The sequence below is a fragment of the Magnolia sinica genome, chromosome 14, assembly GCF_029962835.1.
Source record: "Magnolia sinica isolate HGM2019 chromosome 14, MsV1, whole genome shotgun sequence".
NCBI lineage: Eukaryota > Viridiplantae > Streptophyta > Magnoliopsida > Magnoliales > Magnoliaceae > Magnolia > Magnolia sinica.
The window spans coordinates 78,817,301-78,840,755 of record NC_080586.1 but is presented as its reverse complement, the minus strand read 5'-3'; the positions used below and the strand labels follow the sequence as shown (position 1 = coordinate 78,840,755).

Genomic DNA, 23,455 nt, shown 5'->3' with positions numbered 1-23,455 from the left:
CACAGAACCCTTCCATCCAGGCGGGGGTAGGACGCAATCCGCGTTTGAAGCGGATGGGCTGGGGGAGGCGGATTAGATACTGTCAGGTTGAGCAGGTACTGAAGGACTTCACCAAGTTATATGGGCATGTGTTGTATCTACACCGTCCATCCATTTTGAGATATCATTTTAGGGCATGAGCCAAAGAATGAGGTAGATAAAAAATTGTAGTGGACTTCACCACAGAAAACAGTGGGGAGAGTGATTCCCACCATTGAAACTATCCAAAGGCCCACCATAATGTTTATTTGAAATCGAACCTGTTCAAAAGATTAAAAAAGACATGAAAGAAGGAAAACACAAATATCATGTTGATCTAAAACTTCGTGGCTTTTAAAAGTTTTTAATGGTGGGCGTCATTGCCCCCACTGTTTTCTGTGCTGGGGTCAGCTGGAGCTTTGGATTTAACTCATTCTTTAGATCTTGCCCTAAAATGATCCCTCCAAATGGATGGACGGCGTGGATACAAAACATACATCATGGTGGGGCCTAAAAAACTCGGTGACGTTACCTCAGTAGCCGGTCTTGCTACTCAACCTGTCAGTAGCGAATCCGCGGCCGGGCTGGGACGGAATTGGGAAGCGGATTGGCTGGTGTACTGACGTCAGCAAGTTTCGTGGGTCCCATCATGATGTATTTGTTATTTCCAAACCATCCATCCATTTTGTGAGCTTGTTGTAAGGCTCGAGCTGAAAAATAAGACAGATCTAAAGATAAACTAGACCACACTGGAAAAAGCAGTGGGAGATTGAATGTTTACCATTGAAACCCTTTTGGGGTTGCTGAAGTTTCGGATCAATATGAAATTTGTTTTTCCTCTTCATCTCGATATTTTTGACTTTATGAATAAATTAAATGGAAAATAAACGTTATAGTGGGCCCTGTGAATTTTTTAACGGTGAAAATCATTATGCCGCTGCTATTTTTGTTGTGGCCCATTTTAGTTTTGGATATGATTCATTTTTTGGATAATGCTCTACAATGATCTCAAAAATTTGATGAACGGTGTGGATATAATAAATACATTATTGTAGGGAACATGTAACTTTGATCTCCTTTGAACCGCTCGTACAACTCAGACCTTGAGGAGCGTCCGCGCTCGTCTTCGCACAACACGTATCTACACCAGCTATATAGCTCGTCTTCATAGGAAGTTCTTGTGCTGGAAACGTACATGAGCACACCTTGACTTTCGTGAATAATGATATTTTAATTTTCTATCAAGTACTTCATATTTTATTTGAATTAAATAGAATAATTTTATTTTTATTTAATAAAAAATAATTTCTTTATAATGTAAAAAAATTTCAAACAAGAGATAGGGATAAATGTATCAAATTAACATATTTTAGACATTTCAGATGTTTGTTAACAAACAGATTGTTTCAAATTCAGTACTAAATTTTCAAACTTCAACCATAATTACCAAACGAGTTTTTTGACTTCATTTCAGATTTAGGCTTCAGATTTCAGATTCAGGATTTAGACTTCATATTTACGCTTTAGACTTCAGATTTAACAAACGAGACCTTACTTACGTAGGTGTGAGCTTTTATAAATGCTTCTTAGCAGGAGATTGGCTATGATTAGTTTCTAAGTGGGAGATTGTTAGGATATATGAAACTTAACCATCGGAGGTGTAATGTTCATCCATCCACTACTTTTGTGGGTCAAGCTCAACAAAAGTTTCTGAGCTTGCCCGAAGGACAATTTCGTAATTTTGTTTGGAATTTTATACAAACCCTAATTCATTTGGGATAATATATATTTTGTCATAAGACAGAGAGCCGTTATTGTATTGAAAGCTGCTTCTTTAATTATTTTGCCTTTGAGAATAGTGGATTGGTGTGAATATGTTTATGTACTAAAAGGAAACCATATAAATCTTTGTATTGTAGTTTGCCTTTTCTCGCTTTCTTTTAATTATGATATTGTTGTATGTATGGTTGAGAATGGATTTCTTCCCCCCAACAGGATAGATGGCGTGATGTAAGGCAAATACATCATGGTGGGCTCCCTACTCAAGGATCTACTGACCTTAGTGGATCTGGGATCCATCAAAAGCCTTGCTCATTTATAAAATTAGCGCCAATGGTCAACCGATCTCAACAATTTATATGTTATATGTGAAAACCGAGGCTAGATGATCATTAGGTGGGCCATATATGTAGAAAACAAATCAAAGTAATAATAATAAAAATTAATAGTTTAAATTCTATGCACATGTGTGATCCACTTGTGTTTCTATTCGATTTGAACTCGTGGTCACATGTGTAACAGATTGCTGATTTTCAATTAAACATGTGGGAGTATGTTAAATGTCGAGCGTGCTAGAGTTCTATTCAACTTGAATCAAATTGAACTCCTTGAGACCCTAAGTGTTGAGATAGACCAATTAAAATGGATTTGAGAAGATCAGTTGTCTATTCAACCACCGATTGGCAAGGTGATGAGATAATTTGTGAAGGGAGAGTAAGTCCTTCAGATGAATTCTTTTTGCCTTGTAAACAATGACTTTTTTTTTAATAATAATGATAGTTTGGTCACATTTATCAACAAAAGCAATATAAAGATAGAAAACTAAAAAATAGTACATGTCGATTTTATTAATTCAAATATAGATGAAGTATAATTAACAAAAAAGTTTTTTTTTTAAATCAGAATAAATTACTAACGGTAGTTTAAACTGGCGAAATGACCATGATTCAAATAGTACTCCAAACATGGATGGTCATGAGATATCTTAATAGTCGTGGGTTTAATTAGCAAGTTGTGCCTGGAGAATCATTAAGTAGGAATTCAATCAATGATTAAAGGGGATCCAACAACGAGTTTGTAGGATATTTAAATCAACTTACTACAACGATATGCAAGACAAAAATGAAAAACTAAAATAAGTTGAACTATACTAAATCTAAGCTTGTTGAAGCATGGTGCTGGACAAGAGAGCGATATAAGCTAAACTAATTGGTATGGGTGTCTATGATGTATGAAAGATAGGTAACTTGGAGCTAAAAATGAGATAGGTAATGTTGAGCTAAAAAAGATTTGTGTGTTGATTATGTTGGTGTGAGGCCTTGAGCTCTTCCTTTTGTGTTGCTTTCATAGGATTAATTAGATGAGGCGATGGTTATGCATAGTGTGAAGCCCATATCCTAGCTCATATTGTTTCGTAGCCTTCCGCGGTCCTCCCGGTCGAATTCCGGTAATCGCGATCTGTAATCAGCAGTTGTGCGCAATCCTACGTCATATCCCGTATTCCAGAGTCGACTCGACCCGAGACTTATACCCTAGCGACCGCGCCATCGCCGCGGTTCCGACGTTACGTATTACGCGCCGAGACAATACCCAGTCCAGGAGATGTGGGCCCGCGTTCAGTTCGAGAAAAATGCTGTGCGTTGCAAATTCCTAGAGAATGTCGCATCAATCACATCAAATGTTACATCAATCCATCAATCAAAGTTAAGTATAAGTAACCCATACCCTAGCCCTACCTTTCTCTTACACAAGTACCCTAAAGTCAACAAGCACCTTACCTCTCATGTCACTCCACCATCCCTTTCTCCCATCACTTCTCTCCCATCACCTCTCTCTCTCTCTCTTTCTCTCTCTCTCATTCTTCTAAGCAACCATGGGAGTTGGAGGTCTAAGCTCTCCATGAGAAAGAGCTTGGTGTGGCCTACCTTTCTACCATCCAATCTCACCCTCCATGATTGATCTCAACCGTTGAAGTCCATCCATTGGAGTGTGCAATTATCTTCTGGAGCTTTGATTATTGATATATGTATTCCTATTTCAGCACTGTTTTCAAATGTTTATATTAGTTTATATGTGATGATGATATTGTTCTTGTGATTTGGATATACTTGTAATTATGCTTCTTATGAGATAAATGTACGTTGGAAAAACCTCCTTGTAGGATCCCAGGATCGAAATCTAGTGTGTGCGTGATGGGAGCCGAGAATGGGGTACTATAGAGGCTGTCGACACCGAATTCAGCGATCGAAAATTTTGTGAGCCCGGTTTCCAAGTTTTGGGCGTGATAGAAGTTGGTATCAGAGCATAACTTGGGAATACCTGAGGATAACATCACATATCTGCTGATAGCTACCCTGCACTCTATGATTGTTAAGAAATTAGAATGGTCCGATCCCCGAGTGCGAATAATTTATAAATTTTCTGACATAACTCCCTACCGTTGAGATTGTGAGGCTGCTTAGTATTCAAGCTTCGATCATTTTTTATTCGAGATTCATGATTATTGGGGTCATCACAGCGTTGATGAGGCATCTTAAGAGCGCGAGGTTCAGGTTAGAGAGCACTATTTATTTATAGATTTATTTTAAGTCGATGCTTCCTCTTCCCTTGCTTTGTCCTGCATGATAGTAAATTTCGAAAATGAAATTTTTATTAGGAGGGAAGAGCTGTGAGGCCCATATCCTACCCCGTATCCTAGCTCAAACTGTTCAATAGGCTTTTGCAGTCCTCCCAGTCGAATATTTTCGGCAACTCGCGATTTGTAATTGGTTGTTGCGTGTGACCCTGCGTCATATCCCATATTTCATAGTCGGCTCGACTCAAGACTTATATCCTAGCGACCGTGCCGTCGCCGCATATTACGTGCCGAGACGATACCTGGGCCAGGAGATGTGGGCCCGCGTTCAGTTTGAGGAAAATGTCATGCGTTGCAAATCCCAAGAAAATGTCCCATCAATCACATCAAATGTCACATCAATCCATCAATCAAAGTCAAGTACAAGCAAGCCATACCCTAGCCTTACATCTCTCTTACACAAGTACCCTAAAGTCAACAAGCACCTTACGTCTCATGTCACTCCACCATCCCTTTCTCCCATCACCTCTCTCTCTCTCATTATCTCTCTCTCATTCTCCCAAGCAACCATGGGAGGTGGATGTCCAAGCTCTCCATGAGAAAGAGCTTGGTGTGGCCCACCTTCCTACCATCCAATCCTACCCTCCATGATTGATCTCAACCGTTGAAGTCCATCCATTGGAGCATGCAGTTATCTTTTAGAGCTTTGATTATTGATGTATGTATTCTCATTTCAGCACTGTATTCAAATGTTTATATTAGTTGATATGTGATGATGATGTTGTGATTTGGGTATACTTGTGGTTATGCTTCTTGTGAGATAAATGTACGTTGGAAAAACCTCCTTATAGGATCTCAGGATCGGAATCTGGTGTATGCACACTGGGAGCCGAGAATGGGGTACTATGGAGGCTGTCAACACCGGATTCGGCGATCGAAAATTTTGTGAGCCCGGTTTCCGAGTTTGGGGCATGACACATAGCCCTCTGTAACTTTCATAAATGGTCTTCCAAATGAATAACGACCTTATTGTGTTGTGTTTTTTTCATTAAGATATGAAGTTTTTTCAAGATTACGTTACTAATGCTATGGAGCCTAAACATCATAAGTATATTATTCATCTAACTAACACTTTCATGGGTCAAGCTCCACGATAAGCTAACTAGGGGTTATGGAGCAACGCCCCTTGGGGGTTTGGGGGCATGCCCCCTGTCCAAAGGGCAATTTTGTAATTTTAAATGGAGTTTTATGTAAACCCTGGTTGTTTGGGGTAATATATATTTTATTATGAGAGAAGGGGGCAGAGAGAGAGAGAGAGAGAGAGAGAGAGAGAGAGAGAGAGAGATTTGTCATTGTATTGAGAGTTGCTTCTGATATTGATGTGCAGGTGGGCCATATATGTAGAAACGGAGAAGGCCATAAAATATTTGTGAGTCCCACCGTGAAGCATATTGCTTATCCACACCGTTCATCCATTATGCCAGCTGAATTTATGGCATGAGCCAAAAAATGAGGCATATCCAAAGCTCAAGTGGACCATGCCATGGGAAAAAGGAAATCGAACACTTACCATTAAAAACTTCTTGGGGCCACTGTTTCTTTTGGTGTGGGCCACTTGAGTATTGGATCCACCTCATTTTTCAATTCGTGCCTCAAAATACTGTGATAAAACAGATGGACAGAATGGATATATAATACACATCACATTGGGGTCCACAAGTTTAAACTAACTCTTTTGAACCAGTTTCCCAAGCACAAATTTGTTTATTTACAAATGGGTGAAATGATAATAATTACCCATTTACAGGGATAATTATACAAGCTTTCAAAAATCAAACAAGCCCATAGACTTCTCTTATTGTTTCCTTATTTGTAGATGTGGACCATGGTTAGTTTATCCAAACCATCGATCTAGAGGCCCACATCATGAATTAACAAAAACCAAAAAAATCCAATCCAAGATCCTAACCATCAAACCTCTTGCCTTTTATCTATTGAATGTAGCCTGTTGGTGCATTTTTTTTCTTAACCATGTACTTACATGTTGATATTGGAAAGTTTTAAATTGACCAAATGAAAAGATCTTTTGGACGTTTTTAATCAACGATGAACGCCGACGGATCAATAGTTGGGCCCCACATGTCCAGATTAGGCATAAAGGGTAAGAAAGTTCCGGCCCTGCAAAGTTTGCAATGCTAACCATTAGTTTTGTGTAGAATCTATCATGGAATTTATATTCCATCCAATTCATATTTATCCCTCTTAGGATGAAAGAATTACCTAAAATCACAATATTTCCAAACATGCATATGTGCCGTACAACTTGAATTTAGAGGTGTGGGTACGATTTTACAGGTGGCCCACTCAAGTGTTGAATCGACTGGACTCATAAGTCATAGGACGAATGAGGAGTGCCATGCATAATGACTAAGAGGGAAAAAAGTACCAGACGGGCTAGCTACATCTATACCCAGAGTCATAGTACCGTGGATGAAACAACTTCATGCATAGGGCTGTACACGAACCGATTTAGCTCAGTTAGCTCACTCGACTCAACTCAAAAAAGCTTGATTCAACTTGGTTAGCTCGCTCAACTTGACTTGAAAAAGCTCGATTTGACTCGGTTCGAAACTAAGTTCGAGCTGAGTCGAGATGATTTTTTGAGTTCGAAAAAATTTCGAATTGAGTTCAAGCTTGGCTGGGCTTGACTCGACTCGGATCGAACCCCAGCTTGAATCGAACTCAGATCGAACTAGTTCGGTGACTCGTTTACTTTGATATTGATGTTGCTCACCAAATGTTTAACAAAATGAGTCAACGAAGTGCTGGCCAGAGGCAAAGAAGGTATGTATATGAAACAAATACATTTTTTTTAAAAAAAAATTTGACATTGCCTATAAGGTGCCTACAAGGTGTTTGATGAAATACCCGTAAAACCATTGCTGCCATTCTACATGCAATGAGATTTTGAAGGCACAATCCATGTGTTTGTGGAAATGACACACAAGCAAACTCGGCTCGAACTGGCCCTAGCTACTCACTAAACTAAGCCGAGCTGGCTAGTCAAGCTCAAGGACTGAGCCTAGCCGAGTTTGAGCTAGGGTCAGCTAGTGGCCAAGCCAAGTCGAGCTATGCCAAGCTTGACTCGTGTACACCTCTATTCATGCATATGAAAATGAAATCTTCCTAGCCCATCAAGAAAGCCTCCTTATGTTTTGACGAGCCATGCCAATGCATTACTCAGTGGGGTATACCATGTGGAGTAGTTGACATGTGAAGTTTCTGTTGGTAAGATGTTGAACCCTTTCCACTGTATAAACTACTTAGAAACTTCTACAAAAACATACGGTATATTATTTGTACAAATCAACCCACTAAATTACAATAATCATAACAACAAGCATAAAATATAATGAATATTAGAGGGTATAGAAAGAAAAATAATACTCTTATATGAATTTTTGTTTTTCAATCATAGAAGGAAAAACCATGGAACTCTCAAATAAAAATTCACCATACGATAATATATGAATTGCAAGCTTTCTTTCAAGATTTCCTTGAGTTTTTTTTTTTTTTCTCTCAAATATACAAAATTGATCTCCCTGGGATTCCTTTACATATCATTTACTTCATTTTTTTTTCTCTTTTTATGTAAGAAAGATAATGCCTAGGCATTTTTAGGATGCCTTGTGGAATGCAAGGGTATACTTGAGGTAGGCCGCTCGAGTGATGCGGAATTTATGTGATGTGGGGTTTAATAAAGGGTTCTGACGCAGGGATGAACGTGATGAGGATAACTACTCCGAATCCACGGAGCTTCTCTGGACTCCTCACAGAGACTTCTCGAATCCACAAGGAAAGAAAGCAGAAAATAGAAATAAATTCTAATAAATTTGAAATTGATTAATTGATGATTAAAAACGAGTTCACAACCTTTTAAATAGGGGTACCAAGCAATGGGAAAGAAATTAGAATCAAACTACAACTCAAACTCCTAGAATCCGCGACTTACTATAAATAGTAAACTTACTATTTATAGACGGTCGTGATGTCTACTAGTGCGCAAGGTTTTCGGCCAAAAATAGTAAGTGTCCTATTTGGCTTCACCAAACCATTCTCCTAATTATTCTAAGCTCTTTTCACGTTGGGCGCAACTCCTAAAGCCCGACGGATGAAGAGTTATAATCAAAATTAAACTTACTATTTATAGTAAAAACGAAATTAAAACGGGGAAACGACCATCGATCCAGGAGTTTTTCGCAATTCCGGGCTGTGCAACCTGGCGTAGCTGGGTTGGTTGGCTTCAGTAGCTCGTTCTACCCCAAAATCATATATTTTACGTCAGATAACTCATTCCGGATTGTAAGATACGCCCGATTTAAGGTTCGATGGTTTGGATCACTTCTGTCGTCGACCGGGCCTTTTCTGATCCATCTTGGCCATGTAAGTGTCCGTGACCCGCTCTACATTAGGTTCGGCCGAGGATCTAATGCATGGGATGTGGCCTTGACTATGATATAAATGGATAAATTCATCATGCTCTAACAATTTGTGCTTTTAAAGTAATGAGTTTTACACACACACACGCATACCTGTACAAAAGTGTACATGTGCGTAGGTGCGCAAGTGAGCATGACTCATATATCGAATGCTCAGCTGCGCACCAAATCACACAGAACTCGTGTGAACTTTTTTGAGAACTCATTATATACAATGTGACTCCAAAATATGAACAGTCTATGTGAAGCAGCACCTTATGAAACCCCACTGGCCCAAATTTTACTTCGATCCAAAACTTTGATGGGTCATGAAAATTGAAAACAATTTCCTCCCTTGATTTACATTTCTCTTTGCAATGGCTCATCATAATTTTAAATTAGGGTGAAATTTTTTTCCTTGGGGTTTCATGGGATTCCACATCACATGGACCGTTCAAATTAAACGCTCATGACACGTGTATAAAGGTGCGCATATGTGTAGGTGCCCAGTGAGTAGAGCTATACACGAGCAGACTCTCAGGAGTTTCAACACCTCGTTAAGGGTTCGAGTATCCATAGGTGGTGAAATCCCACTATCGTGTGAGTGTGTGGGGGTGTGTGTGTGTGTGTAAAAATATTATTTTATATATATTTAAAAAAAAAAGCTCGGTAGCTCGCTCGACATGCCTCGAAAAAATTTATTCGAATTGGTTCGAAACTGAGATTGAGCCTTTTGAACCGAGTCGACCTGATTTTTTTAGCTCGAAAAAATTTCGAATTGAGTTCGAGCTTGCCTGAGCTCGACTCGACTCGGATCGAACCTAACTTGAATCGAACCCGGATCAATTCAGTTCGGTGACTCAGTTACTTTGATATTGCAATTGCTCACCAAGTGTTTGATGAAATGACTCAATGAAGTGTGGCTAGTGGCAAGGAAGGTATGTGTATGAAACAAATACCATTTTTTTTCTTAATTTTTATATTGCTTATAAGGTTTTTGATAAAATGCCAGAAAACCATCATTGTTGTTTTTATATACAGTGAGATTTTGAAGGTGAAGACCATGTGTTTGTGAAAATGTCGTATAGGTGAACTCGGTTCAAACCGGCCCAAGTTGCCGATTAAACCAAGTTGAGCTGGCTAGTCAAGCTCGAGTACCGAGCCCAACTGAGTTCGAGATTGGGTCAGCAAGTGGCTGAGCCGAGCTGTGCCAAGCTAGACTCATGTACTCCTATACCGGTGAGCATGACTCATGTACCCGATGCACATAAGTTCGCACATAACTCATGTGAACTTTTTTTGAGAACTCATTATATGTGATGTGACTCTAAAATCAGAACGCTTCATGTGAAGCAGCACCACATGAAACCCTGAAGGCCCAAATTTTACTTCGAACTAAAACTTTGGTAGGCCATAAAAATTGAAAACAGTTTTCTCCCTTGATTTACATTTCTATTTTCTATGGCCCACCAGTATTTTAGATCAGGGTGAAAAGTTTTCCCCTGAGATTTCATGGGATTCCACATCACATGAACCGTTCGGATTAGACGTCCATAACACGTGTACAAAGGTGCGCATATACATAGGTGAGCATGAGACTATATATATATATACACCTCATCGCCGGATGTACGCAGTGGATTTACATATGACACGGCAGCTGCGTGGAACAGGGACGCGGGTTGTGCCCTACCCCCGCCGGGATGGGCAGGGCTATGTGGGGCCCACCGTGATGTAAGTGTTTTATCCCCGCCGTTCATCGTTTTTCCAGGATCATTTTAAAATATTAATTTAAAAATAAAGTAGGCACGGGGCTTAAGTCGACCACAAAGGGGGGATTGAATGTCTAAAAACTTCTTGTGAGCTGGAGAAGTTTTGGATCAAACTGATATTTGTTTTTTCACTTCATCCACGTCTACATGACCTTATGAATAGGTTGGATGGTAAAAAAAACATCACAGTTGCCCTTAGAAAGGTTTCAACGGTGGGTGTCATTATCACTGCAACTTCCTCTGGTGTGGTCCACTGGAGCTTCGGAGCTGCTTCAGTTTTATGATGATACGTTAGAAGGATCTGAGAAAAGTGATTAACAGCATGGATAAAACACTTACATCACGGTGGGCTCCACAGAGCCCTGCCCGGACGGATTACCGTCCGGGCGGGGTAGGACGCAATCCGCGTCCGTTGAACAGGTGTTGTAGACGATTTCAGTCTGATTTTACCTCGTTACTATGGTGTGGCCCACATAATTCGTGGATTTGATTGAATATTAAACTGCATGTGGAAAATGTGACGAGGCAACAGATGGACGGTGTGGATGTAATGTATGTTTATACCACGTAGCGATCTGTTCTCGTTAATCAGGCCAGCGAAGTCCATTCTAGCAAGCTACTCTTTATCTCATTATATAAATATATTCCACGGACCCTTCTACCCGAGAAGAAGAGAAAAGACGGAAGAGCAGAGCAGAGCAGAGCAGAGCAGAGCAGAGAAAAAGAAAAGGATCGGAAGAGAGACAGATACGATGGCGCCCGAACCAGAAGATGTAGATATTAACAATGAGAAAAACCCTCCTCCTTTGGATGAAGACGACATAGCACTCCTCAAAACCTATGTACGGTTCCAAAACCCTAATTCTCCATTGATTTTCCATCTTTAAAATCTCGATGTCCTGTTAGGGTTAGGGTTTGTTTTTCTCCTCAATTGGTACTTATTGTTGTTTTAGAATATAAGCATCGGTGATCTCAGCCAGTATTGATATTAGCCTTAGATCTGTTTTTAGATTGAAGAATACCTGACTGTAGGTTGTTGTTTTCACGGCAACAGATTTAGATTGTAGAAATTCTGGTGATTTTCGTGTTCTTGGAGGCGTCCTTTTGGAGTAGAATTTTCCCTAGTTTTTTCTCTTATTGATCTGTATTGATGTTGATTGTGGCCCTAAAGATGAAATCTTAAAGAAAAAAATAACTTAAAGAGTTTTGTATGATGGATTCTATCTGTTTCTGGATTGTGCATTAAAAAAAATAAATTAAACAAGACAGGAAAGAAACACTATCTATCAGGGCAATGGACAGGAGATTTTGGGATGCAGTACCTGCCTAAGGACATGTTTTGCCAAAATTTCCGCAAATAAATTGGCTTCCTGAGTAACATGTCTAACCCACCCCGAAAAGATTCCATTTAGGTGATATCATGAACAAAGGGAATCACACTTCACAGAACGGCTGTCCTACCTTTACGAATTGGGTGTGCTGCCTTTAGCCCATGCCATGGACAGCCTAGAGTCTGCCTCAACAACTAGAGTGCCCTCAAAATGTCATTAAATGACCTGGACTTTGATTCCCATGAGCTCTGCGTAACTGGAATCACCATTTATCACCAGTCTGGAGAAGAAAGGAGGAGATTTTACCCTTGAATGGGGTCTATCACCAACGTATCATAAGATTTTCCCATGACACCTCGAGTAAATGGAAATAGAAGCTCGAAATTCCCAAGCTGTCTCATAATAAAGATATGATCAACCGAACACATCAACCCTATAAGCTAGTGGGAAGTCTATATTGTCTAGGAACTGATTTTGTTGGATGTGGGATTGCCGGAAAGCAGCTCAATGATGGGGTACTTCATGGATGGGCCAATGTTAAAAAAAATTCAGTTGCTGGATGTTTCTACCATTCAATTGATCATTCAGATGGTTATGAATTTTGAAACAATCGGTACTATACTATCCTCAAAGGGAATTTCAAGTTTTCAACTCATGTTATATTTGAAGAATTTCATCCATGTATGCACACTTGATTTCTTGTGGGGGGAAGGCCCGCGATGGTAACTTGCTGCTGGGGCCCTCGAAGTGTTGCCATTGTGTTGCACCACTGCACGGGCCTGACACACCACTCATTTTTTTAAAAAGCACACTTAACACAGTTTCCAGCTTCCCCCAAACCTATTATTTATAGATTTGGATCTGTCACATTGATTCATAATGGCTTTTTATTCTGTTTTCAAATGCGTAAGCTTTTGCTTCTCTCTCTCTTTGTCTCTCACTTTGTTGGTTGTGTGGGTTAAGGGCGTTGTGTTCAGTGTTCAATAGGTGGCTGCTTCATGTTTTGTGACACTTGGAATTGTTTGATGGCAGGGTTTGGGACCTTACTCTTCTAGCATAAAGAAGGTGGAGAAGGAAATCAAGGAAATGGCCAAGAAGGTTAATGACTTGTGTGGTATGTTTCTTGGTTTTATTTTGGCACCTTTTTATTATTATTATTATTATTTAATTAAGAGCATTAGAACGGTTAGGGAGCATGGAAGATCATTATGTAGTTAGTTCTATGATTGAGGCATTTCATCGTGTCAGTTGATATCATGAAGTTTCATTACAAGTTGTTTTTTTGGAGGCATTTCTCCTTTTCTCCATCATTATCGGCTTTTCTCAGCATCTACTCCAAAGAATTAAAAAATTGTTAGTCTCCTTTCTGCATTATAACACTTTTTGAATAGGAAAATTTGGTTTCATTTAAACAACAGGAATAAAAGAGTCGGACACTGGGTTAGCTGCACCCAGCCAATGGGATCTTGTTTCTGATAAACAAATGATGCAGGAGGAGCAGCCTCTTCAGGTAATCTTTAAGAGTGCTTCCTGTTATTGATGTTGTTGTTGTTATGAATACATGGCATGCTGTTCGACCTTACATATATGTTTATTCATGTTTTGAGCAGGTTGCGAGATGCACAAAAATAATAAATCAGAACTCTGATGATGCAAAGTATGTGATAAATGTTAAACAAATTGCCAAGGTATGTTTGCTATGCGATGCTTTGTTATTTCAGGTTGGTATAACATAAGAAACTCAACACATATTGATGGACCTAATTCTTTCTGATGACTGCAGTTTGTCGTTGGCTTGGGAGATAAAGTTTCGCCAACAGATATAGAAGAAGGCATGCGTGTCGGGTCAGTTCAATTTTCTACTTTACAGTTTCCTATCTTTATTTCTTTTACTTCCTTTCCCTTTTCTTTTTTGGAAATGGCTTTCCAATGTTTTAGATTTAGTTGGATATTTCATGATAGAACATGCAATTACAATTGACACCACCCTAATGCAGGGGCAGTTTCACATTGGGCTCGAGTGGGGTCGCCTGTTGGATGCAGAGGCACACTCGGGGTGGGTGACCTATGCGATTTGGGGCCCACAGGGGAGGTCTCGTGTTCGAGACTCCTTACCAGGGGTGATTAATGCGCATTTCATAGTGGGCTCGAGTGGGGTAGCCCGTGGGATGCAGGGACACTCGGGGTGGGCGGCCCATGTGATTTGGGGCCCACAAAGGGGGTTCGGCCGAGGTCCTATAACCCATGAGATGTGGGGCATGGGCTATGAGATAAAGGAATTAATTTGCCATACTCTAATAGTTCGAGCTTTTAGAGCAAGCAGTTAATTGTCCTACATCAAATTGGTATTAGAGTGAGAGGTCTCGTGTTCGAGACTCCTCACCGGGGGTGATTAATGCAGGGGCATTTTTACACTGGGCTCGAGTGTGGTCACCTGTTGGATGCAGGGACACACTCGGGGTGGGTGACCCATGCGATTTGGGGCCCACGGAGGAAGTCTCGTGTTCGAGACTCTTTATCAGAGGTGATTAATGCGCGTTTTACACCCGGCTCGAGTGGGGTAACCCGTAGGATGCGGGGACACACTTGGGGTGGGCGGCCCATGTGATTTGGTGCCCACGAAGGGGGTTCGGCGGAGGTCCTATAGCCCATGAGATGTGGGGCCTGGGCTATGAGATAAATGGATCAATTCGCCATATTCTAACAGTTCGAGCTTTTAGAGCAAGTGATTAATTGTCGTACATCACACCCTTACTCTTTTACCCTGGCTTTGGGACTAGCCATCATAGAGGCACAAATTGACATCACTTGAAGCACTAGTCACCACTTGTAATCGCTAAAGCAAAATCGAAACATAAGGGCCTTTTTGGCTTTGCTAAAAAAAGTTATTATTTATTTATTTGTGATTTTGATTCTGAAAATAACTTTTAGTCTTTACGTGTGTTTGGTTAGTCACTTAATTAATCAATTTTTAAAAATAATTTTCCAACTTTGCCGTTTTTTTTCCTGTAGCACCTAACCCCTGTTTCCTACAATTTATTGTTATTATTATTATTATTTTTTTCCATTTTTTACAAACTCACAAAAAGCACTCACAAAATCGAAGATCTCTCTCTCTCTCTCTCTCTCTCTCTCTCTCTTGTTGGAAGGTTTGCACATGAGTGTAGAGACGAACACCTCCACACATGTGCCATCATGGCATGTAGTCAGGTCCAAGATCAAGTATATCCACCGGTTGGTCCAACCATGTTCTCCCTAAAATCATTTTGGTCCACTCAAAAGGTGGGCCACAATATTGGAAATAGGTGGATGGGTTAGAAGACTTTAGCCAAGTGTTTCAGAGCTGTAAATTTGTTTTGCAAACTGTGGCCCACCTGACCAGTGTCTCAACCTGATTCTTGGGCTAGGGCATCAATAAAGTGGTGCCTTTCTAATGGACTGATTGGATCTCAGACCTATGCTCAGTGATGGTAAACACGTGGTGTGTACATGAGTAGCATTGCACATGTGCATGGGCTTAACGAATCTCATCTCCGGAGAAGCCGGAAGGACGTGACTTTCCTATAACCCAACCTCTGCCTCTTTAGCATTGTGGGGGCCCAATGTGATGACTGTGCAACATCCACTCCATCTATCCATTTTGCCATAGCATGTTAGGGTTTGACCCCTCAAAATTAGGTAGATCAAAGAACTTAAGTAGGCCATGCCATGGGAAACAGTGGGGATTCAATGCTCACCATTGAAATTTTCATGTGGAAATTGTTTTTCTCATGGATGTTTACCAAACATGCACTTCTTCACATAAGCAATTCAATTCTCAAAAAACAATTCCGGAGAATATTCTTGAGAATTAATTCTGCTGTTGCTAGATGCAACCTAATGGGCCCTAAAAGTGCACTGAAATGAAAAATCAAGGTGAATGCTTTCTCATGAAGGCCCGCTTTATCTAGATTAGAAGTAGATGGATCAGATAGTGATTCACCAAAAGGAACTCTAACATTAAAAAAGAAAACCTTTATGAATTAGTTTTGAAGGCAATTCTAGAATGCATTCAGCTAATGCTTTCAAAGTAGAAATTACGTTGTGCTGTTCTGAATATTGGATTTCCTTTGGTTATGCTGATGATAGTTGACTTTTTAAATTACTTTCTTTTAAAAGTTGTTCATATTAAGATTACACTGTGATTGTCTGAATATTGGACCAGTCTTTTCAGTTATTGTTATTTATTATTTATGGGTGTAAAATGGTTCTTGTTTTGTTGATCCTTTTTTATTTGATGACTGTGCTTTTGTGTTGCAGGGTCGATCGAAATAAATACCAAATTCAAATTCCCTTGCCTCCAAAGATCGATCCGAGCGTTACCATGATGACGGTAGAAGAAAAACCAGATGTCACATACAACGATGTTGGTGGGTGTAAGGAGCAGATTGAAAAGATGCGAGAAGTGAGTAATGAGTATTATAATTCTCATATAAGAATGCTTTTGCATAAACTTTTTTCCCCATTCTAGTATAAGCACCTGGTGGACCCAGTGCTGTAAATGTGATATAACATTCACATTCACATGTTACCAAGACAACAAGTGCACGTGTTTTGTTAGAGCCATATACACATACCAAGACATATTCAATGTTATTATGTAAAACATTAGTGACATGTAGACAATATGTTGCTGATTGAACTAGTCATAACTCATAATATTCTCAAGTCAAACTGATGACTTTAACTAATGTATTAACATTAATCTTTTTGGTCTGGGCTTCCAGTTACATTTGATGGTGTAAAACTTTTAGCTCAAGTACGATGATTCTTTTGCATATTCTTCTTTGGTTTGTACCAAGTATCTTGACTTCGAATCTCCTAATAGTAGCACTTCGATAATCTAAGTCAATATTATTTTCCCTTCAATGTATCTGATGGGAATGTCAATTAAAAAAATTTATGGATGTTGATGCCCTAATGATGCTCACTAGGCACAAATCTTCCATGAGATGCAACATTTTAACATACAGGAATTAAGGCACTATTACTGCAAAGACTCTCTTCAGTCTTAAGAAGATTAAATAGTAATCAAGTATCTCATACTCAAAAAGGATCTAACGTGGAAAGTTCAACATGATTTTTTTAAAATACTAATGTCATACATGCAGATTATAAGATGCATACTTCACAAACTGGGCCTAGAACAAACCCGGGTCAACTTTGCCCAGTCACTTGGATAATCTGCATTGAAGTATTCTTTTCCCTGCAATGTCTTATGCTAATTTCCTTTAAAGATCATGGATGTTGAGAATATTTATCTTTTCCTCAAAAGATGCCCACTAGGAAAGATATTCCTAAGAGATGTTCTGGACAGGATTTTAACCTATGTGAATTAAGACGCTATTGATGCACGGTATCTTGTCTTTCTTAAGAAAAGAGCAATAGTACACCTTCAAGTAATTGAGTAATCTTATGCACAAAAATGATTTGTTGTGGAAAGTTTTACATGAAGATTATTGAAGAAGCATAGTTCTCAAACCAGGCTGGTCAACCTAAGACCCACCGGTGTCAAACTTTACTCGGCCGTCGACTGGCTGGGTTGGGTAACCAGCTATTCCTGCTTCAGGGTGAGTCTCACCCTAGTTTTCCATGTCCATACATGGTTTAGGACGAGTCGCTCCAGATTCCTGAGTCCTGGCCTACAAAAAGGGGGAAAATTACATTTCTGTTTAATGTTCAAGGCTAGTGGTTAGTTAGCATGATATGAGTTTCATCTTGTTCACATATTGAGGCAGAAATCAATGAGCCTCTAGGGAGTTTAGGGGTGCTTTTTGGTCATTGCTCCCTGGTGAAGAAAAAGAACAAATTTTTAGCTGAATCTTTTCTCACCAAGGTTTCTTCACTAGACAAAAAATGAAAACTTTGATTTGGCTGTCTTTACCGGTTTATATTTTCCTTGCAACAATCAAGTAGCCACTTAGGTTTTTAGATTTAGGATATTTGTTGAATGATTTATAGATGCCACTCCAGGTACACTTTATTGTACTTCTTTCCTTATTGTTGTGATGCTGTCTTTTATTATTATTATTTTTTTTTATAGGTTGTGGAACTCCCCATGCTCCATCCAGAGAAATTTGTGAAGCTTGGCATTGATCCTCCAAAGGGGGTGCTCTGCTACGGTCCTCCAGGAACAGGCAAAACTTTACTAGCTAGAGCTGTAGCCAACAGAACTGATGCCTGCTTTATTCGTGTTATTGGAAGTGAGCTTGTTCAGAAATATGTTGGAGAGGGGGCTCGGATGGTTCGCGAGCTTTTCCAGGTTGCTACTATTATGACATTTCAAGAATTTATTAAGCAAAGATAGAAAAAGATGGTTTTCTTACAGTTATTTCTGTTCAAATGATCTGCCAATCCATTTTTGCTTTTACCATTTACCAAACTTTTCTATGTGCTGTAGATGGCGCGATCAAAAAAGGCTTGCATTGTCTTCTTTGATGAGGTGGATGCGATAGGCGGTGCTCGGTTCGATGATGGTGTGGGTGGAGACAATGAGGTTCAGCGTACAATGCTCGAAATTGTGAATCAGCTCGATGGCTTTGATGCTCGAGGAAACATCAAAGTTTTGATGGCAACAAACAGGTTAGCAGCATTAGTTGTTACGTAACCTTCTATTTGTTGTTTGTTCTTGTGTTTGCCTGGATCACATGTTTTCTCTGCTCTATCCTGTTGTTAATCATGCAACTGTTTTGTCAATTGTTGGGGAGCATGTTGGCCTAACACTGATGCTGAAGTGTATCTGCTGTATCTCTTTCCACTGGAAACTTTTTTTTTCAGAAGCTGTCTAGGATTTGACTGAAGTGTCTGTATTAGCCGTTTCCCATGATTCCATCTATTTCAACAATTTCTCAAGCTCTCTAATCTCGTTGTTAGGACTCATGGTAATCTGTTATAAATTATGATTTTGGTTGGAGCCAAGTCTGTAGCCCAATTGATGAAGAAAACTGGAAATTTCTATTTTTCATAGAAGTTTGGAATTATTTATAGCTTCCTTCATGCTCGAATTCTGATGAGTTCTAAATTAAAATCATAAGTTTCTCTTTTACCTACAAGCTGATGATGCATCTCACCATTTGCCCTTTTGTTTTTCCTTGTATTTTATTGTCATGTCAGGCCCGACACACTAGATCCAGCATTGTTGCGTCCTGGACGGCTAGACCGTAAGGTTGAGTTTGGTCTGCCTGATCTGGAGAGCAGGACACAGATATTCAAGATCCACACACGGACAATGAATTGTGAGAGGGATATCCGGTTTGAGCTTCTTGCTCGCCTCTGCCCCAACTCCACTGGTAAGCAAATGCTTCTAAGAGTCCATCTCTCGTTCTTTTCTCTGTTGCTGCTGCATCATAAAATCTTTTGAACAAAACTGTGTTATGTTGTATGCCTCGACCTATTTGCAGCAGCCAACACCTTGACCTGTTGTTACTTGTCAATTCATTAAATGCATTGTCTTGTTGACTTTTTCGAGGGAAGTCTTTAGACTTGAATTATTGTACATTCAATGTACCTTTTGACAACATACTTACCTCAACACCTTCTGTGAATGCATTGGGTACAAGCTTGATGTTTATATTACACACCCATAATGGATTATGAACCTTTTTTGTTTATTGTTATTGTGGGTGTTAGTTTGCAAATTTTAAAAAAATGGTGGAGACATGTATTAGTTGTGTACTTGAATGCCGTAGTTGTGCTTCAATCTAGACCATTCAAATTGCCGAACCCACCATGGATTGAGTATATCCTAAAAATTTCACTGAGAAGATAATATTGTCCGATTTTTCCCTTTGAATTTGGAAAGCTCACTATTTTAAGTATAGTCATCCATTTAAGAGCTGTGAATTGGATGGTTACTATCACTTGATCAATATGATTTTAGAGATATGCGCCATCTTCAATGGCACCTGCAGTTTGGATGGTCTAGCTGGTTAGCTGTACATTAGAGTGCCACATGTGAGTAGGATTAGCTGCCCACCTTTTTAAATTGTGCGAAACACATAGGAGTCTTCACCTATTTTTGGTTAATTGAATGAATAGTCCCTTGGACCATTCTTTCATCTATAGTTGCATGAAGTGGGAAGCGAAGCAGCGACAAATTTGGGTATAGCAGCAGGTAAGCAACTCTTTTAAAATGTAAACAAGTATAAATATGTAGGAAACAGAGGTCTAAGCAGGGATTTGAAGCAGGAACACCACTTAGAAGGATCTTGCAACTAAGCTTTTACCAGGCCTTCATTTCTTCACTCGTTGTATTGACACATGATATGTGATCTAGAGAAGTGTCATCATTGGATAATGGATACTAACTTCGCTTGTTCTAGCGAAAAACATAAGAAGCTGAGGAAGTTATAGAATGAGGTGTTTGATTCTAGTTAAGGCTTTTTTTGGTAGATACAAACATTTGACACCAGAACTCACTTCAGTGATGAGGAATAGAAGGAAGGCTTGGTTGAGAACTTCATGGAGATAAATTTTTACAAACCCTTCAAAGATGAGGAATAGAAGGAAATTGAAAAACTTAATTTAGATAAATTTTTACAAACCCTTCAATGATGAGGAATAGAAGGAAATTGAAGAACTTCATGGAGATAAATTTTTACAAACCCTTCAATGTAACTTGTTCAAAGAGATATACACTTCTCCTGAGACCCAAAATACTCAAAAAGGGTTGATCACAAACTGCTCGTAAAGTTTTTGTTGAAAGATGATATTTGGTACTTCTCTTGAGGCCCAAACTACTCAAAAGGGTCAATCACAAACAGCTCCTCTAGATTTTGTTGAAAGATGATACTTAGTACTATATTCTCCCTTATGAACTCATAGCAAGACCCAACTGGCAAACACCCTTTCTTTGTATCAAGCTATATAACCCAAGTAACCTTGTTGCAAGACAAAACTCCCTTAACCACTCTCTCTAAAGAACATTGTCCCATCCTTGTTTGACACCCTTAATCTGTCTCCCTTGACGAAGATAATGTCCTATTCCGGGATTGCTTTCTTTCCATGTATACTGGACATCTTCTGTCATGGCTCAACAGACTCTTCAGGCACTATGTGCTCTATTTTTTATTTTATGTTTTTTTAAAGGTCAGGCACTGTGCTCTATACGCCAATTGTTTGCAAATTCTCTATGCGAGTGGTCCAGAATAGTGTTGTGCTAGGGTTTCATGTGGAGCCTTGCCATCTTAGCATGCCAGTTGTGTTGGTAACATGTATATTGGTGGGCTACCTATGATTTTGAGCATCCAACCAGAGCATTACCTTTCATGCCTGGTGTGATTCGTGCTTTTAGCCTCTTTGCCTTTCATGGCCCACCCTTTCAGATGTGCGTTTATAGTTTGGCTGGGGTTCAATATTGGGTGCGATCATGCAGTCATGCCAGTGGTGTCAATTTGAGTCTTTGCCATGGCCGGTTCGAATAGCCCATTAAAAAATACAGGTGGTTTTCTGTCAGGCAGCTATTTGTAGAACTTTTGCCAATCTATTATTTAGAAACCAACTCCACTTAGATGGGAGAAAGACTAAGACAATGACAAAGGTGGTGAAGGTGATGACAATATGTGCGCGCCTGTGCATGTGCATGCATGCTCATGTGCAGATTGGTTATGTGGACCTATCTGACCTCATGTATAGCTTCATGAACACAACGTGCACATGACATAAGGCATTGTAGCAAGCATATATGGCACAATCCAGCATCATCAATGCCTGGGCAATGATTTTACACTGACACCAGAAATGACACCAAGAATCAGGGCTTTTTCTGCTATTATTACTCATGCAGACATCATGTCATACTTTCTGTGTCCTCAATTTTAAATCTGAGGAAGACTTGATAATTGAATTCATCCATCAAAATTGAAGGAATCATTAAAACAACCTTGTAGGACAACTTGTATTTTACCATTTTCTATTCTTTCTTTTATTATTATTATTATTATTTTTGAAAAAAACTTTGGCTATGTATTCGGACAGGGGCGGACATCAGGAGTGTATGCACTGAGGCGGGCATGTATGCAATCCGAGCACGGAGAAAGACAGTGACGGAGAAAGATTTCTTGGATGCAGTCAACAAGGTCATCAAAGGATATCAGAAATTTAGTGCAACTCCCAAGTACATGGTCTACAACTGACCGAGACTGCTTACTGCTTTACCCTGGCCTTTCATGACTTGATCCTGTTTGCCCCGCAATGTGTTGGCTGCCAATTCATCAGTTGAAAATCGTGTGTAAAAGGGGCCTTGCCTGCCTTCTTTGTTTGGTTTGTTTTTTTGGATATCTGTAACTGCCGTTAGTTGGATTTACAAGAGCAGATGGTGTTCTGGTCTCCTTAGTACTGGCTGGCAACCCCAAATTTCTTAAGGTCACGAAAATAACTTAAATAGTTACACAAAAAGAGCGTTTCCGTTATATAGGGTTAAAATCCTGTTGTTGGAGCATTATCTAGTTTTCTAGCTGCACATCTAAGCAGTCTGATGTGTGAGTTAAGTGTTGGGCTGCAGCTGCACTTGACAGGTTAATCTGATGGATGGAATGGATGTACCATTTATAGTACTCTGGGCCCCGTTGCAGTTAGATGTTGTAACATCTGCATGTGATGGGCATTGATTAGAGTAATCTCGATGGACTTGGGCGCATGATCGGAGCTTAACCCAACTCAAGACACAATCATGGATTCAAACCATATTCCCCAATACAGAGCAATAAAAAAGAGAACACGGATGGTTGATCCGTCTCCGTTATATATTCTTGCGGTTCTCACAAAAAAGAAAAAAGAAACCGGTTGCAGACCACCATGCGGCTTCGTAGCCAGTAAGGAGCCTGTCCTGTGCCCCATTGCGCTACTAGGAAAACTTTGATACTCCGGCAGTTTGATGGATGATACGCAGGCATTGGCATTGAGAAATCGTGGTGGACAGGTAATTCAAGTTGCGCTAGGAGGAAAACTTCGATACTCCGGCAGTTTGATGGATGATCAGATTGGCAATCAGAACCTTTGATTCATGGACACTTGTTAGTGGAAATAGGACCTTTGGATATTTTATTTTATTTTTTAAAATTCTAATCGTCAAATAAATTTCCACCAATTTCATAATTAGATAATTAGATAAGATTAATTTTTGGTTCATAATATATCTACACTAGTTATGATAATTTGGATACATTAATTTGACTACTACTATGAAAAAAAATGCACAAATTTTGCACGTCTTTTGAAATAATGCCGAGGTCCTGAGTTTTTGACATAAACCATCTTCTCTTTTTACTGCATGCCAAAAAACCTCTTTATTTTAGTAATTTTGAATAACCTGTCCCTTTTTCATACATGGTCTTAATACACTATGGTTAGCTTCATGGGGAAGCGGATTGCGTACTGAGTAACTCAGTACGCTTAGTGTACTGAGTAAACTATGTGGAGTTCACCATGATTTATGTATTTAATCCACTCCGTCCATCCATTTTA

At 39.6% G+C, this 23,455-nt stretch overlaps 1 protein-coding gene across 1 annotated transcript; it reads left to right on the top strand.

Moving 5' to 3' along the window:
* Window positions 1-11,302: 11,302 nt before the first annotated feature.
* Window positions 11,303-22,387, top strand: LOC131224654 (26S proteasome regulatory subunit 7A). Its single transcript, XM_058219928.1, has 10 exons — window positions 11,303-11,464; window positions 12,986-13,067; window positions 13,372-13,463; window positions 13,564-13,641; window positions 13,737-13,798; window positions 16,253-16,397; window positions 18,036-18,254; window positions 18,393-18,574; window positions 19,106-19,281; window positions 21,968-22,387. The coding sequence occupies exons 1-10, from the start codon at window positions 11,375-11,377 to the stop codon at window positions 22,123-22,125; spliced, it is 1,284 nt and encodes a 427-aa protein (XP_058075911.1). The 5' UTR covers window positions 11,303-11,374; the 3' UTR covers window positions 22,126-22,387.
* Window positions 22,388-23,455: the final 1,068 nt, after the last annotated feature.

Bases quoted from the DNA above. Each gene is read 5' to 3' on its own strand.
- LOC131224654 (XM_058219928.1), top strand. From the start codon at position 11,375: ATGGCGCCCGAACCAGAAGATGTAGATATTAACAATGAGAAAAACCCT. The intron at 18,255-18,392 runs GTTGCTACTATT...TATGTGCTGTAG, and splicing joins TGGTTCGCGAGCTTTTCCAG to ATGGCGCGATCAAAAAAGGC. The intron at 19,282-21,967 runs GTAAGCAAATGC...GTATTCGGACAG, and splicing joins CCTCTGCCCCAACTCCACTG to GGGCGGACATCAGGAGTGTA.